General features: G+C 33.0%; 1 protein-coding gene across 19 annotated transcripts in view; it reads right to left on the reverse strand.

Moving 5' to 3' along the window:
* Positions 1–873: 873 nt before the first annotated feature.
* PRPF4B (pre-mRNA processing factor 4B) overlaps positions 874–19,473 on the reverse strand; it is a 34,892-nt gene continuing 16,292 nt past the window's right edge. Inside the window, exons 6-18 of one of the 19 annotated variants that reach the window (XR_001595304.2) lie at positions 18,302–18,512; positions 15,600–15,673; positions 14,076–14,166; positions 13,245–13,392; positions 12,017–12,154; positions 11,256–11,409; positions 8,591–8,705; positions 7,850–8,001; positions 6,555–6,641; positions 5,193–5,470; positions 4,731–4,864; positions 4,178–4,223; positions 874–3,668 (exon numbers count right to left, since the gene is read on the reverse strand). Coding sequence is in view for 2 of the 19 variants with exons in the window: in XM_016132583.2 (XP_015988069.1) it covers positions 5,267–5,470; positions 6,555–6,641; positions 7,850–8,001; positions 8,591–8,705; positions 11,256–11,409; positions 12,017–12,154; positions 13,245–13,392; positions 14,076–14,166; positions 15,600–15,673; positions 18,302–18,512 (1,374 nt within the window). In the remaining 17 variants the exon portion in view is untranslated. Of the gene's footprint in view, positions 5,471–6,554; positions 6,642–7,849; positions 8,002–8,044; positions 8,504–8,590; positions 8,706–9,378; positions 9,503–11,255; positions 11,410–12,016; positions 12,155–13,244; positions 13,393–14,075; positions 14,167–15,599; positions 15,674–18,301; positions 18,513–19,473 lie in introns of those variants that run through there. The other 18 variants (XR_001595302.2, XR_004955827.1, XR_001595303.2 and 15 more) reach the window with 18 other exon arrangements.

Here is a 19,473-nt window from a genome sequence, read left to right on the forward strand (position 1 = left end):
CATTAGTTTGCAGCAACAGCCTCCCAAACTGATACTCTAAATACTTTAGATTATGTAGCTCTACTCCTCTGCGAGCCCAAGTAGAAAACTACAATCAGGGCCCTTTATAAGGCTATCCAGAGACACTGCAATTTGGCCCATTTCTTATAAAAATCAAGATTCAACTAAACTAGGGTCTACTGGTCTCTCGGTGGTAGGTAGTTCCAACTAAGTGGAGCATGTTCTACACAGCCAGACACTCTGACCCTCCATTCTCCAATCCTGCTTTCCATATGCTAGATTCACATGACCCAACTGTCCCTCCTAAGTATTCAGTTTTTAAAAGCTGAAGAAATTTCTTTAAGAGATGAAAATAGAGTGGGTAGACAAGTCAGGCCTCCCCATCTGCATTCAACCAATTTAAATCATTTGAGAAAAGGGAGTTATCTCATTGCCTATTATGCACCTATTACCAGGAAAACCAAATCAGAAATACATGTAAGAACACAACACCCTTTGGTGTGTGTTCTGCACTTAGTTGCTTAGAAAACTATTTGATGTTTGAAAGGATAATCATACTAAATTGGCTATTTCCAAGATGCAGTTTCAGTGAAAGGGCAGATTCTGCCAAAGTTTGTAAACTTCCCTCCATACCTTTCCCCTTCACTGAGATTCACACAGCACATAAGATGTCTTTTGAGAACTCTTAGGGTAAATATTCAACTTTAATCTCACCCAGCAGTTCGCAATCAAATTTTAGCACAGAATACTTTTCAAAGCACACCTGTGAACATTATCAGTGAAACAGCATGTAAGAAAAATCAGGTAAGAAATGGCATCTTTAAAATCTAATGTAAAATACCAAACTCAAGCAAAAGAAAAATCGAGACAATATAGTAACAAGATGCATATTTTATTGTTTTTCCAATAAGCTGATTAGGAACATTACTACTAAAATGCAAGTTACAACAAATAATACCACAATTAGAATACAGAGTATTTTCAGATTTCAGCTTCCATATCTTGATCACTAAATGGAAATATTCTTCAGAACAGTCCCTTACCCTACACATAGAAGGAAAAGAAAAATTAAAGATGCCATGATATCAAAATAACTGGAAAACATTTTTAAACTCAATTGTTTATTATTGACATGTGAAAAACAGATGAATTTATAGTGAACATTTATTTCTATAAGGAAGACATTCCATCTAGGAGAAGAATAAAATTAATGTTGAATATATGCTTGATGTAAGATACTATGAAGAAAGAAATACTTTAGGAAGCCCAATTTCTAATGTCTTTATAACTAAGGGAAGGAAATTACATATTTGATTCTTATCTCCAACATTTAAAAGGGCATTCCTTAATTGTTTGGCCTAAATTCAGATATGTTTCTTTTGTTTCATTTCAGCGATTTTATTTCTACCCAGCCGGCTACAGTTCTGTTACAAAATGATGAGATGATAAAATCCAAGTATAAGGAATGCATATACCATACATACCTAACATTACATTTCACTGCCTCTACAACATACCATAAAACATTATACATATTCTTTGTATTGTAAAAATGTCCTGAGTATTTTAGTTAGGAAAAAAGTGATAATTATAATGGCAAAAAGTAAAAATTAGTTTAAAATGCAAAATTATTTTGAGAGAAAGAAGTATAGTGGAACGAGATAGGCACTGGGGAATTAAAAAACAGGATATCAGTAACAATTTAGGAGTGAATACAAATACTGGGAGCATCTTAAATTTTATGACAAGATGCTCCATCCTTTCAAAGCCTCAAAATTCCAATCTAATTTGATAACCTTCAAGAATAAGGTCTATCTAGAACAGTGTCTAAAATGTATATGCTTTCTAAAATCTCAGGTATTCTCTTCAACTATAGAAAGAATTATGACATCTTTGAGAGCTATGTCCTAAGACTTATCAATCCTGAAGTCTGACAATCACTTGATATCATTTTTGCCAAAGTGTAATAAAGCAAAAACTTCATGAGAAATATTGTATTTGAAAACTACATAGCTACCCTGAAATATGAATGCAGGTTTTTAAAGGATTATTTGCTAAATGGCCTAAACCTCACAGAGGTCTTGCAGAGTTCTAAATTTCTGCCTTAGCAAAATTACATATTCTAATAGCATCATATATATAATGATTGCTTACAAGGTTCCTGTCAAATAGATCAATGTGGGAATGCCTAATTTGGGAATATCAAGGATCTACAGTATATCACCTCTCATTTCTCTTAAGAAAAACTGACAATGACTCTAAATATTTTGTCTACTTTAAGGCCATGACGACGACAACATGTGATAAAAAGTTACTGAGGGGCAGGTTGGAGAATAGAATATTTTAGGAGCTGAAGTGTTCTTAAAATTAGTTTCTATTTTTTTGCATCTGCCAAGGAGATAAGATACCTTAAGCAAAAGACTACTTTTTGATGTATGCTATTTTGGTGTTTGCTGTTTCCCTAATAACCTTTAGTAACTGATTTTGAAAATCACGTTACATGTGGACTCTCACCATCCAAGAGTCTTTTAAGCCACTAAATTTGACAAATTATTTTTCTTTTAGGGAGAGGAAAGAAGGGGGAGAGGCAGGAAGCATGATAAAACAAGCACTTTACAAATGAACACTATAATAGTACTACTATTCCAAGTACCAAACATTAATGAAATCCAAATCATAATGCTGACAACTAAAAAATTAGACAAAAATTAAATGGAGGATTCTTTTTTTTTTTTTTTTTTTTTTAATCTTTTATAGGACAGAAACCTTAGATCATGTCTTCTGGTTGTCATCATCTTCCACTGAGCTGCACCTAAAACACAAAGAACAAGTAACAAGCAACTTTGTTTTTTAATGAATATGTAACAGTTTTGAAGGCATAAGATGAACTGTTTCTAGTGGAAGTTAACTTACTTAAATAATTATATAAAATGAAGCCATGAAAATTATCAGAAGCATCAAAATATTAACTACTGAGTGAAAATAACTATAAAAGTCTTGAATATGCAGCATATGTATCACCAAAATAAATAATGGTGGGAAAATCACTACCTGTTTCATTTAAGGTAGAAAGCTGCACCGTGATGCCTCATTTACAAGGCTTCACTCTACCTGAAGATGAACACCATCTTGTATTTATTTTAGTAAATCTAGACCGTGAAGAGATGGGGTGTAGATTCAAAGTTGGCTTATTATATCATCTATCACCTTCCTGGCTGTAGTTCATTTCATGTCTTTAAATGGAGCAAAACCCACCAGAAGAATGCTGCTATTCTGATTTTCCATTCTTGAATGCACCAAAATGTGCATGCTTGTTGTAATTAGGTGCCTGGGTGAATAAAAAAATCCCATTTACAATTTAAAAATATTATTTGAACCCCTAAAATCTGATTATTTTCCATATTCCTCAGGGAGACAAGAATTAATTTTACCACCCAAACAGAAAAGATTAAATTTCTGAAAATTCTCTTCTATCATGTTAAAAATATGAATTCCTTTGTGTTGCAAAACCAAGCGGATTTACATGATTTTGTTTTAAACTGTTGCTAAATGTTTATCTACACATGCTGTCAGAAATAACCTTGTTAAGAAGGTGAAGCTGGTGTCTCAGCAAATCAGACCCCTTGGAGAAGGCGTTGAATGGCCTGTGCCCCGTTTTCCTTTTTTCTCTTTCCGCACCATCAAAAGGAAAAGTGAGAAAATAGCAGAAACATTAGTTAAATCCTGAATTATACCCTATAACCTACAGGAATTATCTCACTACACTGAAAGCTGACAATATTTGTAGAACTTTTTGATGAAATAATTAGGATCCTAATTAATAAAATGATAAACTTTTGGCTAGGCTTACATCTTTAGCAAATAATTATTTTAAAGACTTTAAGGAAGAAACAAAAGGTTGCTTTTAGCTATTTACGGTTTACCTGACTTACCAGCACTGCAGACAAAAATTTTTAAAAATGGCTACAAATGCCTTGTTCACAAAAGACTTTATTATCTAGTGATGCATACTGAGAACATACAGAAATCTGCATGGTCCACTTCACATGCAGTAGAACAATCTTCACTTTACAGTAAGTGAGTGTCAACTGTTTTATGCAATAGACAACACTTTAAAGTCACATTCTTAAAGAAAAGCTTCATTTACAAAAGAAATAAAAGGTAAAGAAGCAATTACCGCTTTTAAAAAGCAGCTGCTTTGTTCAAGAGTGGAAGGTTTATGCCTGTATTGAAAGACAACATGATCACAAATAATGAAAACAATGAACAAATGAAAAACACTTTTACCATAAAGCAGTACACTTTCAAAATGACATACAAATAGTTAAAAATTTCATTATGTTGTCTAACTTTTAAATATGAGGACTTTCAGAATTATGCCTCAACATCTGTAGTTAGTAAATGAAAACTATGCATTGTTTCTATGTCACTAGGAACTGTATTTAACAAAATGTATATAAAGTCTATAGCAAGTTGATTAAAAAAAATTAAGTTAATAAGAAACAGTACACTGAAGGCGCTCTATCCATCAAGCGCATACTCTTCAAATTTTTAATGTGATGAACAGAACAGAAATTGTAACTATGCCACAGTTGCAATGCCAAAAAATAAAACAAGATCAGTTATCACACATGCAGGGAATTCTGCCACAAAGCTAATATCCCTCATTTGTCAATTGCTCCAATAAAATAACATTGCAAAACACCAGTGATGTTGATGGTTTAGCTTACCTTCAGTGTACTGAATGTTGTACACAACCTGCTTAAAAGAGGAGACCATCCCTGCAGGCAGGCTCAAGAAGGAACAGATTCCCTTCGGCACTGACTACACCAAGGGCATGCTGCTGTGGCCTGCACACACATACCTAGGAAAACGTGAATATAAACAGCATTTATGCTGGCCATTTTATCTGAAGACCAAAATGAAGCCAAGTCTGCTAAAAATAAATCAACCACCCAGTATTACTACTTATTTTATAACAGATGCTTTTGTCTTTTATGTGAACTGCAACCATATACATTAGCACTGTAATTTTGTGCAGTCTTGGCAGTTAAAACAGTTCTACAGTGAAATTTCACATAAGACACAAAACAGATTAACTAACATTTCTAAAAGAAATATCACCCTTGGTTTTAATTCAAATATATCATGCTTTCTCAATTTGCTGGAGAAATATTTATAAGTTTATATACATTAATAAACTGCTGTGAAATTTCTTCAGTCTTTGTATTTAATTACTCAAACCCTTGGAGCTTCTTCATCTCGCTTAAATTTTTTCCTGGATAAAGGCATGCTGTAGGGCCTGGTTGATGCTAATTCGTTTAGCTGGGTCCAACATTAGAATCTGGTCCAACAAGTCCTTTAGCTGATGTACTTTTTTACGTTGGTCTTCAGGAAGTCGCTGGCACCCAATCAAGTCAGCCAACAGGTCCTTAGTTGGATTAATGGTGCTCATGACAGTAACTTTCTCCTAAAAACAATTTTAAAAAATATGTATCTCTAAATAAAGTAATTAAACATATATAACAAATTAGACTTTTTAGTCTACCAAAATATTAACATATTAAGAATGTATTATCATCTATTCATTTAAAACTTTCAGGTGGCTTTCTCTATTCTCCATTTCTTTTCAAGAAGCCATCCAAAAACTTAAATAAAAAAGGTTAATCTTGCATTAGCTATGATAGCTGTTTAAAAAAATCTGTGATATAATTTTATAAACATAATGACAACAGAAAAGAACTCTAAAATGTAGTTAATTAAAATTAGAGAATTCAAAAACATTAATTAAAAATAATACAGTAAGTACTTGCTATTTGAACTGTATTTTCCTTACCCTGAAATGGGGATAGCCATGTACACAAGTTGATACTATGAACTGTTATGGAACACATAATACAATGGAGCAAAAATAAAGAAGTGCTTACTTCCACCTGGAGGTTTAGAAAGGTTAATATAGAATGTGTATTTCATCTGAGGCTTGAAGTTGAATACATTTTTTTTAGGGGGTGAGGAAGTACAGGAAGCAAATAAGGTCAGGGTGGTCTGTGAACACAGGCATAGATGTCTGTAATAGCATATCCTTTAGCTAACTTGTCAAATGGTAGGGTTTACAGAGTACAGAGAGGAGAAACTGTTGAAGGCAGCAGATTTCATATCACTGAGGACTTAGTTTGTCATTCTAAGAAATTTAAATATGTTATCTTACAGGGTAACAGAATGACAGGTTTTTAAGCAAAGAGAGTAACAAGATCAGATTTGTTTTTAAAGTCACTATGACAGCTGTACAGAAGCTAGATGGGAGGCCAGACCAAGAAAAGTGATCCAAAGATGAGAGGCCCTAAATATAACCTAAAATAAAAAAAAAAAAAACCTCAGACTACACATTTTTAAATCTCTTCATCTTTTTCATAACTTATACATTTTATTCAGAATTGGCCAATACCAAAAATAATTTATTTTTAATGTTTTAAAATATTTATAGCTCCTATCATATGACCCAGCTCATGCATTAATAAGATTATCATTTAATATAGCACACTAAAGAGACTTACCCTCTCTGTTACTTTATCAACTTCTATGTACATGAAGTTTAGGTTTTGATCAAAATGCTGGTCTTTGAACACGCCTTTCCGAATCATCTGGAAATAAAACAAAACAAAACTACTATGAAATAGTCTGGTTTACTAATAATTTAACCATAACAAGTAATATATATTTATCTCTCTGGGTTTGTTTTCTCAATAATTGGTTTTGATATTATAAACCAATTATGATATCAAATTGTGCTTTCACTATACCATACTGAAATTAAACAAGGACTTAAAAATCATTTGTTCTTCGATGGGAAAACTATTAAACAATTGGTGTCTCTTAGCAGTTAAGAAAGCTAATGACATTTTACCAATTATGTTCTAATAGTCCTAAAATGGTAAAGGCTAAATCTTATTAAAATAAATACCAACATAGCTGATTTCTGTGTAACTTATTCTAAACAAGTCCAACATAAGCTGAAATCATAAAAGTCTAAGATGTGGCCTTCAATACATTTTTATAAATCTCTAAAGTTCTTGCTTTGTGTTAATGAAACAGATATGACGGCTAAAGTATTATGGGTGAGTTTTATGGCACAAAGATGTCATTCCAAGTGAATTTTCTTGGTGTTTTCCTTTCCTAAATAATTTCCAATCTTTAATAAACTGACTGCCATCCAGTTCCTCTTTCAATGTTCTCCTATTCCCTCTCTGATGACTGATCTCTTCCTTTTATCTAACTAACCTGACCTGCCCCTTTTTATATTCCAGCTCTCAAGCGTGTTTGGTCTTGTTACCAATTAATGGTGTGCTCCCAAGAACACTGCTACTTCTGGAAGAATAGACACATGAAACAGTCATTCATAAATATATCTATATATCTATATCTATCTATCTATACACACACACATATATACATATATATGTATGTGTGTGTGTGTGTGTGTATATATATATATATCCATCTATATATATGGTACTTAACAAATTTATGTTCATCAAGTCTCTCTTCCTCGATTCCAATTTTACCCTAAACTCTAGGCCCCTACTGTCTGCTTAATTCAAGAAGGTAAAGAAGAGATAAAAACAGACTTAGAAGAGGAAAAGGAAAAGAGTTCTTATTTTCTTTTGATAGCTCTTGGCTGATTAGAACACCAGAAATGAGAAAAGAGCTAACAGAATCCTAGTAGCCATGTATCTGCCTCTCTAAAACTGTTTTAGAGCCAGTAGTGACGAATACGTGTTAGTAATCCATCAGTTTATAGGAAACTGTTGCTAAGACCTTGAAAAAATACAAGCTCACACTAATGTCCTACCTTATTTGGCATCTTTCCTTTGAGATCCATGGCGAGCTTCAACATATGGTTATTGGTTTTGCCAGGAAATAAAATTTTTCCAGTATAGAGTTCATATAAGGTACAACCTACAGACCACATATCTATACCATAGTCATAGCTTTTACCTATAACTAAAAACAAAACGAATATTTTTAATATATGATAAAAACAATCAACTATTATTTATTTTCATTAACGGGGGATTTATTTACCTTGAAGTATATAATCACAATCTTAACACCTCACTTTAGCATTAGTTTCATGTTCTTTCCCATTAATTCCTAACAGAAACTCTTAAACTTAAAACCTTAAAAAATGAGGGGGTAGGAAAGGAATTGAAGGGGCAGAAAATATTTTTTTTTTTTTCATTTCACCTTTGGTAAAGGTGCTAATCAGCCTGCACGAAGGCAACAGGAAGAGAAAAAAATAAAGGTCCCACACAATTCATAAATTGGATAATCAGACCTTGAGTAATCAAGAGCAGTCTTCTAAAGTCGAGGATTTTCCACAACTGTTTTGCTACTCTTGCCAGACATGATCAAGACTCCTGTCACAACTACCATCATTCCAAATGAGGAGGATGAACGTGCTATGGTTCCCTTCCTCATGAATGACCTCGACCTCGTGCAGCTGCTGAAGTGCGATTAAAACAGTACTTAGACATTAAATATTCTGTTTCCAGCACACATGTTGGTCCAGGTAACATTTGAAGAAACTTACTGATTTCAGGAGCACGATAAAATCTACTGACAAGATAAGGCGTTATGTCATTATCCGCAACATGTGAAGCCGAACCAAAATCGCAGAGCTTTAAAATAGTTTTTGATTCATTAACCTGCAAAACATTTTATCATGGAAGTTTAATTCATGCCAGGAATAACTAAGACAAACAGATAAAATAATTGGCTTTGAGAAGTTATTTCAATACTGAGAACAAAGTTACTCATTTAAAAATTCCTTTTTAAATTATTTTATAACTCAATTTCCTAATTATGAAAAATTAAGAGCTACCAAATATTTGATTATAATTAGTAAAAGAACTTTTTCCAGAGAGGAAATATGGGATAATACAAAGTAAAATTAATTTTAACCAATGATATTTAGAAAAGGGTGGGGTAGTAAGAGAAAAATTTCTTTGAAGCAAAGCATCTTCTAAAAATCCCCAGAATACCTGAATAAAGTCAAGTTACTAACTAAAGGAATATGAAAATGTTCATTCATAAGGGCTTGGACTTAGATTAACTTTCAGTTGCCAGAAAATTATGATGGCAATGAAAGAGGAAGGATTCAGATTAAATTTGGACAAAAACAGAGTAAAAATTCTTCATCGGAAGCTGCCAGACCATCCCATATTTAGCTATCACTTCAAGTCTAAAAATTATTAAATCTCTTAAATATAAAGAAGGTATTAGTCAAGAAAATGTTAACTATATTTGGCAAAACTGATAAAACATGAACTCTGTATTAGTCATTTGTTTCTTTTTTCCTTTGTAAATACTTCAACATACACAGTAACAGTGACATCTGCTGAGAAAGGCTGGAGTTGCTCCCATGACTGCTGCCACTCATGAGTCAGAAGCATGTTCAGGCTTAACAAGTGCAGATAATTCATATTCCAGAGTCCCTTCCCCCCTTCAAAAGAGACACACACAAATTTCGAGTTGGGACTTAAACTTGGCCTACTGTTTCCACCCAAAAGAAACATAACACTTTAAATAATAACTGTAGGCACTCTCTACCGGGATGTTATAAAGCTTGGTCACTGTTATAGACTGGTCTATTATAGATGATACTCACTGAATTAATCTAATAATAGAAATGATTTTTAACTGTTACAACGATAATCATTCTCTTCATCTGGAGGATCAGGAAAACAGATATAAAGGAAGAACACTTTCAAAACTTTTAAAAGTATAAACTGCATCCAGCTACTTAAGAATGCAGTTGCAATACCCAGAGCAAACCTGAGAACCATTTTAAAATTACAATTTACTAGTGGAACTCTTGGGCTAGCTTAAATGCCTTAAATAATAGCAGGATAGCCACACTTACATGCACTAGTTTGGCTATGCCCCTTCATTAGGAATGTGGTACTTTTAGAACACCGGTGGCTGAAATCCTCAGCTAAAAGTTTTGGATTTTCATTAAACAGCTCCATGAGCTCTCTGATGTCTATTTTTTCCTTCTCCAGGAAGAGGGAACATTCCATGTCAGAAATTCAATGAAGTTTTAAAAACAAGAGCTTCTAAGATACTGGCAAATGTCTCATTCTCTATCCTCCATGGTAGTTACAGAGATGTTCCCTGTATAATTATCTTTAAACTATTATTTAAACGTTTTTTGATATGGAGGATATATTTCATCATTAAAAAAAAACTGAGGTAAAAATCAACTTTGAAATTGAACTAGGCAAGTCTACAATTCTACCTACCATTTCACTGTAATTACTCAGCTCCTATCCCAGTTATATTAGATATTCCATGTATTACAAACACAGACCAAACTTACCAAAATGGAACGTCTTCTTATTAATGTGGTAGTATGAAAGGAAATACTTTAATGGGATCCTAATCTTTTAAAAGTGCGGAACATGTTACTGGAAGATGAACTAGGAATTGCCTGAGTTGTAAACATGCCAACTCTGAATACCACAGAACAGGGTTAAGAAATGAGACCAGGAAGGGAAGGGGTATGTGCACACATTAATCACCCCACTATGATGATATATATTTCTAACTTTCAAAATCATAAACACTGTGAAATCTGCATCTATCACATGAGAAATCATTAGTTAGGAGATGTCAAGACTGTGAAAGGGATGCCTTTCAATATAATATCTAACCACAACTGTGGTTAGCTTTACTGTGTTTGGACTCCCAGATGTCACAGCTTCTAAAGCAATAAAGAATAAAGGAAAAAAGAATTACTCCTAGACACCTTTAAACTCAACTCCATATATCTGTTGGAGAGGGTAATTCCTTTAAATGTCCTTAACTCCATCAGTCTGTACAAATTACAGAACAAAAAGAACAAAAAAGTATAAACACTTCTTATTTCAAATCAGCAACATGTGCATTTTTTTTTAGATACCAGAGGATATGCATCATTAGTATGTTAAAGCACTCTTGGGATGTGTGTATATTCTAAATCCATCAAGCAAAAGGAATAAATTGGAACAGTAGCCTATTTCTTCTTCCATTATACTTTAAAATTTCATGGCCCAATTTTCAAAAAAGTAAAAATTAATAAAGTCATTTGTAATGGGAAATAAATGTAATAGTGAATTATTCTTCTAAGATGTCATTTTTAGAAGAATACAGTGGGAATCTCACATTACTGGTAAGTAAATACATGATGTATAAGGTGGCCTGATTGTTTGACTTACCAGGATATTGTCGGGCTTGATATCTGCATGAAGGATATTGCATCTTTTAAGGAGTTTCAATGCCAAGAACAACTGCTGACTATAGGATCTTACAGCTTTAATATGAAGACCAACATCCTTACCATATTTTTTTAACACCTCTCGTAAATTCATACTTTTAGGAGAGAAAAAAAAAGTTTGGGGTTAAAATGCAAAATAGAAATAAAAAAGGCAAAAAACATTTAAACAAAGTAAAATGAAGTCTAAAATACAAATTACAGTGTGTATGTTCTATTCAAGAATCCTCCTGCCACATTCAATAAATTATTCTACACTGATAAGAAAGCATATGAAATAGTGTGCATATAACAAAATTTTCCCATAAAACTCAATTATCAAAATAAATAGAAGATATGCAATAGTAAAATTCATATTGATTTTAGAATGGTTTTACATTTGAAAGCCTAACAGTGAAAACATACCATTGAAGATCAAAATCCTATTTCTAATTCCACTATTTTTATTTGTTTTCATTCTGGCTTAACCTTTTCTTGTAGTATTTAATTTTCAGAGAATCTTTCTATTGAGCTGAAGGCCAAAAATAATTAGTGCCTGGCACATAATACACAGTCAATTAATGTTTACACATTAAGAGTTGTTGATAAGTCAGGTATTAACAGAAGTTAAAGAATAAAAACGAGAGCTAAATGAAAAAAAAAAAATTAAATATCCAGAAAATTTGTCATAGTGTTTACCTAAGTATACAAGTTTTGACACTGTACCTGAGAGGCTCAAATACGAGACAGAGATGCTGTTTGTGATAAAAGTGTCTGAAGAGCCGCAAACAATGAAATTTGTCATCAGGATCAGCATCATTAAGTTTTTTCAAGAATTCTAGTTCTTTTAAACCAGTTTTTTGCCTGAAATGAAAAAGAAAATTAGGTCAAAATTAAATAGGACCAAAATTTAGGAAAACTAAATAATATACATTTGCTAATTCCAGTCTGAAGTATCAAAGGTGACATGTTAATTATTAGTTTGTATTTTTTTAAGTAATAATAATAACTCCGTTGCAGAACGACAGGTCTCACACTTTATAAGAACTTTATACTTAACCAAATAACTATTTTCATGAGTTAATTTCCAAAATAATCAATCAACAAAACAGAAACACTGAGGAATAAACGCATCTTGCTTGAAGGGAAATCAATCTTGCAAGACTTGATATAAATATTATGTTTCATAAAAGTGGAACCACACTGAATACAAGTCATGGTTTCCTTAAGAGTCTAATAAGGAATGTCTTACCATATATTAATATTTGGTTATCCTCTGAAACTCTAGTTATAATTTGTCAATAAACTATATTTAAAAAATGTTATGTCTATAGTAGAGGTTGGGGATCACCATCAAAACAAAACAAAAATAACTTTCTAAGCCTAGTACAGCCTGAGACTTTAGTATAAATCTACATTTCTTTAGTGTTTCAAAACATGGTAAATTGACTTTAACACAAGCTCGGTAAGTGGTACAGATTAGGTGTTAAAACATATGTATTATGACAACTACCTCTTTAAAGGAAAAAGAGATAAAAGATACAAATAATTTCCAGAACAATCTGATAAATCAGTTTTCACTTTTTGTAGGCCACCTTATGCTCAGGGGCAGCTAATCAATATGATCCTTTTATTTCTCACCTCTGGTCTTGAGTTTAAGATACTCACAGCAAAAGATGGCCATGAGACAAGCAGTAGAAGGAAGGAGTCTAAGTTGATACTAGTGTAAATAGTAGGTACTGAAACACACTGAAATGAATTAAATATAAATCAACCTATAGTTCTAGAACTTCCCATTTAACACATGGTTATAAATTAAAAATCCAGTCAAAAAGACTACTTTCATTTTATAAGTGCAATTTTACATAGTTACACATTTTAAAATGACATTTAAAAATGTTCATTTGTGAGTATCTGTTATATTAAAGTTTCATGACATATTTTTCTGACTTACATGAGCTCATTGTTTCTGATGATCTTTACAGCCACTTCTTGGTTGGCTCTTGCATTATCTCTGGCTCGTACAACATTACTGAATACACCTTGACCAGTGTAGCCGTACACATTGTAGCGCTTATCTAGTACTTCGCCTATGTTCACACCTAAAAATGTAAATTAAAGAATTAAAATTTTGACCAAAAAAAACTACGAGATGCATAGAATAAATAAAAAAAAAAAAGAAAACACAGTGCAGTCGCTTAAAAAATGTGCCGTATCTCTACTGTGTTTTTGGTTTCCTAGACAACACAATGAATTGAAGCGGTGCTTCCATTGTTAACGCCTTCATTATGTAGTTAAATTTGCAATGCTCACTTCCACTCATTATTATAAGGAGAGTTTCTGCTGTCTTATCAACTACTGATGATTTTAACATTGAATAGGGAAGAAATGTGCTCACTGAAGTGTTCCCAGCTGCAGTGCTACATGATAAATACTGCACTACTGGTATCCCAAGTTCCTTGTATGTTTTTCTTGGTTTCAGATCAAGACAAGCAAGTGACATACCCCTTCCTTCTGGAGGATTAACTCATGGCCAAAAATAACTGTGAATAGATTTAGATTGCATATCAAGTCTTTATCTCACTTCGATTCATGATGCTTCTAGGCTACTTAATGGAATACAACACGGGCTCAGAAGCTGCTAGATGTGTTGATGTACCATACTTTTTAAGTGATGGCACTGTGATGTGGCTTTCAGAGTTCTTTAATTTGTGATTGCATTAAGCAACATACTCTTAAAAAATGTTTCAATGAACTCCAAAATTAATAAGAATTGTGAACTTACGATAATAGCCTTCTGCATCAGTCCAATTATCCCTGAGGTTGGGATTCTCTTTAAAATCTTTTCCAATGCCAGCAGCCCGAAGACGAGCACTCTGAAATTAAGGAGGCAACATAAGCGGTTTACCTGCTAATCACAGACATTTAAAGCACTTTCTTTCCAACAAAAATGAGTGTAACCTGCTGTAATTTAAGAAAAACAACTTATGCCAAATTAAATAAACTCTTACTATCACTTATGTAAAAGCAGTATAGATGAAATGTGATTACTAAAGCCTCTTGTATCACAAAAATGCTTAGGAAAAAAATTAACGAAGTATCTTTAAAAACTTTTAGGAATTGAACTAGAACATTATAAATGAAAACAAAAACTCAAAACCACATCTGATTTTCCATAGTTATTGATAGAGGACAAAAATCATTCATGGGAACTCGGTTAACAATCGGTGTTCAATTCTCTTACCAATTTTCACATTTCTTTTACTGCTTTGTCCATGCAACACCTCTTGACTCTTCTCATATATGAAAGAAATATAACTGGCTGTACTAGTTGAGTTTGTGTGGGAAATTAAATAGAGTATCTGATACTTCTGAAGAGTCTTTATTACACATCACTCTCCACGATACTCAGAAGATTCTTCAGTATCACCCACACAAATGATGACTCAATAATTATTTCATATTCTCTTAACCCATTTTTTTTTGGTGCTCCTAGGGCTACATACATACATACATACATATGCATATAAATACACACACATATGTATTCATATACACAAATATACACACACACACATATATACACATGAACATAACACAGAACACATTACTTAAACCAATTACCAATACCTGCTGTGTTTGGGGGGCTAACTGCTTATTATATTCCATTTTTAATTTCCCTAATATATATTTATCCTTCACCTCACCCCTTACTAAAGCTTCTTTATCTTTTATGTTCTCTTAAATTCATAATAAAAATGGTCTCACAGTTCTGAATATTAATTTTAAGACTTTTTCAAGAAAAGGCACTAATAAAAATGGCTAAACAACCAAAATTTCTTAACACTCCATATAACATTTTCAACCCTTCAGTGAATTCTATTAGATTCCAAACCGTAAGTTCTCCCTTATCTATAACATAAAAGCCCAAAGTGAACTCTGTTCTAATAAAGGCCTGGAAATTATTGCTATCACCTTGTCTCGCCTAACTACCGTGCACGCATGCATGCACACACACACTAGTTTATAAAACCTAGAAAAAAATTGTTTCAAAAAAGTAACTACATTTTATTTGATGTTTAACTTTTATGAAACTCTCAAACTATTCTGCTGTACTTAATTTCAGACTCAAAAAAGTTGCAAAATTAGTAGTTTCTAGGTACCTTTCACCAGATTGTCTAAATGTTAACATTTATTAATTCACTTTCTCTCTCTACACACACACACACACACACACACACACACACACACACACACACACACAATTTGTTATACTTTTAAGTTGCTTTTATGACCTGAAATTACTTACATCAAAATATGCAGCAAACATGTCATCAGATTCTGTAAACATATCAGGTGCCAACAGCTTCTTTTGAGATGAACCTTAATCAAAGTTAGCATTAATATTTGAAAAGTTAAGAGAGATAAATTAAAGCACAAATAATACATCAACAAAAAATCACTAACAGCAATTCAAACTTTTATCCTTTTGTACATTAGTTTTTAAGTAAAACCCAACTTAAAATCACTTTATAACACTTAAGATATGTAAAGCTATCCGTTTCATAAAGTTGAAAGACTCAATATTAATTCTTTTGTCAATGTTAAATTAATCTGTCACTAAACAATGACTATGTATTGAAACAAAAGCTCCTCTTTAAAAAATTACATTTCTAAATAGTATTTCTAAATGAAGTCTCGAAAGGTTAATATTCTCACTGTTGATAGATACAGATCTATATTTTTCCACTAGAAAGTCCAATAACCCCATAAAAAAAACTGGGCAAAAAAGTTGGAAAGGTTTCTAGGAAAAAAAAAAAAAAGAACGCAACTTAAAACTACGATGAAATACCATCTCTCCATGAGACTGGCTAAAAATCCCAAACTATGACAACATTCTGTTAATAAGCCTTTACAAGCACTCAAGACATTGCTTGTGGGAGAGCAAAAATTGTATAACTATTATAAAAGGGGAATTTGGAAACAAATAACAAAATTATATGTTCATTCACTCTTCCGACTCAGCTATCCCACTTCTAGAAAACCATCTCAAAGAAAGTAATAAGCATAAAAAAATGACTTAATGCACAATATTACTATAACATTCCAATTAACATCCAACACTGGACACACCCCAAGTATCCATCATTAGAAAGCAGATTAAAGTGGCACTTTCATTATACCGGAATAGTATGCAGATGTAAAAAAGAATAAAGAACTTTCATACAGATGAGTGTATAATATGCTTTTTTTTGTGTGCCTGTGTAGGTAGAACACAAATACATGCATGTGAAAGATGTTTTAATAATTTTTAAAAACACAGAAAATTATTAAGTCAAAAGCAAATGATAATAAACCTAAACCTATCAAATTGGTGATGTAATCATTCAGAGAATTATTTCAAATGACTTTACAACACATATTTGTGACCATACAATCCTGGAATTCATCCAGCCTAACAAACTCTATAATCTCAAATTTTAATCAGGAATATCAGTATGAACGAACAACTCCTTTCCAGAAATGTATTTCCTAGCCTTGTCCACTGAAAAGGCTGAGCAGTAATGGGCACCTCTAAGTGCCCTGTGATCTCTAAACGAGGTTTCCTATTACACAGAACTAGGATTCCTTGGAGCAATAGCTGATTCTGTTCTGGGGCAAGATATGTATAAGGTGAGCCTGTGATATTTTACTGTGGTAGAAAAGAAGTCGGCAAACTATAATCTGGGCCAAATTTGGCTCCTTGCTTATTTTTGTATGGCCCATTTGTACATGTTTATAGGTCTAGGGAAAAACATAAATAATTTGTGACACATGAAAATTTTATAAAATTCAAATTTCAGTGCCCATAGTTTTTTTTTTTTTGGGAACACAGCCATGCTCATTTATCGATGCTGGCTGTGGCAGCTTCTGCACTACAAGAGCAGAGTTTAGTAGTTGGAACAAAGAAAAAAAAGTTTAAAATAATTACAAAAGCCTAAAATATTTTCTATATGACCTTGCACAGAAAGTTTGCCGACCCTGACCTAGAGAAAGTAAAAAGCTATATGAAATACTGCAGGGTTTGAGTCAAAAGACATCAGAAATCAACTAAGAAGGACTGGTTCCTCCCCACCTCAGCTGAAGAGAGAACAATGTGAGCTTCAATAAGAAAAATGACAGCAATGGACTGAAACACAAGTACAAAACGATACCAGTTGAAACCTCGCCAAAATTACTGAACTCTTACAAGTCATCTGTGGAGGCTGCTGGGCTACCAACTATATTCTATGCAAAAAATCAGTCAATAAAGGAAAATAATCAAGCATTTATCCTGCCTTTCCTCTACAAACTACATTTTGGGGTAAATGAAGAATGGAAAACTTAGGACAACCACATATCACATGCCGCCTGATGTAATACACACTTACACCATGATTTATAAAGAATTTTTGCCAAAAATAAAAAAATCAAACCCCAATCTATTCAAGTCTCTAACATTAATACTGAGGAGAAAGGAAATAAAGGACACAATGCAGCCAGACAAAATCAGAACAGTTTACAGGACACATATCTGGTATCTTCAGAAATAAATGGCAAGAGGAGAGGGGAGGATGAGGAAAAAACTATTAAGACTTAAGGGATATACACCCCACACATAATATGTGCATACTATTTGGATTTTGATTCAAACCAACGGTTAAGTCTCTATATAACAAAAATACAAACTGAAATGTTTACAGATGAAATTAAATTACAGCTATAATTTGCTTTAAAATACTCCAGAGCAAGTAGAACAAAAGGTAATGAATAAGTGGGAATTTGGCATACTATTACAGTTATATAACTAATAAAAAACCATTTATAGAGAACATTTATTGGGATACATTTAATATATTACTGTGTTTAGCAGGAACAACATTCCTAATTCCTTTCACTTTCCCCATCCCAAAATAATCTCTTTCATTTTGAGGTTATACAGCTAAAAATTCAGAGAACAACATGGTCAAAACAAAAATCTAACTTACTCACCATTATTTTGTTCAACTGTCATTAGATTATGCTTGGCTTTTACTGAGGCCTCAAATGTATCAACATTTTCCCGTTCATACTCTTTAACATCAGCAGCTACCCTTTCCAGAATGTCGTCTGGAGAAGGTGACCGTGTACGAGTACTGCTCTGGGGACTGCTTGGTTCAGATGGCACAGATATATTGCTATCTTCAGCAAGATACTTATATTTCTGTAATAACAAAACATTATTTTCATAAAATCTGATGCTAACTAAATATATTTGCTAAGAGGTGTTGCATTAAAGAGTCAAATAAAGTTAAAACTTTTTTAAAGGTATTGCTGCCTTGATTGAATCATATCTGAAATCCCTTCTATATAACTCTGAAATCCAAAGGAGGCAAAATCTGACCAGAACAGATGTGACACGCGTTAGTCTTATTTCTCTCTCCCAGTGTGAACATAACATGCCTCACTAAAGAAATACTAATGTATCTGATGATGGGGTGCTGTTCTAGACCCCACTGATAGGGCTAATACACATTGATGCATCATATTACCTTTCCAGAATTCAAAGACATCTGAGTTCTAAAGCCTATCTGCCCTCAAGGGTTGTGGATAAGGGAATGCGGACCTGGGCAAAAACAAAAACTGATTCAACCAAGCCTTTAGGCCTATCAGTTTAATAACAATAATTTCATCGGTGTCCCAAAAAAGTTTTCTCTGGAATTTCAAGTTTTGCCCTACAGCCTCCGGTGATTCAAGTTCTCTCCTTCACTCTGACATACCATTACTGGATTTATTGGTTTGCTATGTGTGTCTAGGTGAGCTGCCATGACTGTTCGTTCTTTTTGTCTGCTGTCCTCCTCATAGTTTCTAAACATTTTTCATGTCTTTCAGAATTCTTCCTCTAAAGTCCCATCACTCACCTTCTCATCATTAGAAGAAAATTCTAATGATGATAAGAGAAGGTACTTTATAGGAAATGCTATCCACAAAGAATCTAGTGGTCATGGCTTTATCTCAGGATGGACGAAGAAGGACTGACAATCTTCCAAGTCAGTTAGCCATATCGTTAAATGACTATATCAAGAACTACGTATAATACCTTTTACCTACCCAATTTTTTTAACTGCCTAGCTCTAAATTTGTCTTAAAATTATTTTTGAGATGTTCCATTTAAACAATCACAT

This window comes from Rousettus aegyptiacus, unplaced genomic scaffold (assembly GCF_014176215.1).
Source record: "Rousettus aegyptiacus isolate mRouAeg1 unplaced genomic scaffold, mRouAeg1.p scaffold_m13_p_1, whole genome shotgun sequence".
Lineage (NCBI taxonomy): Eukaryota > Metazoa > Chordata > Mammalia > Chiroptera > Pteropodidae > Rousettus > Rousettus aegyptiacus.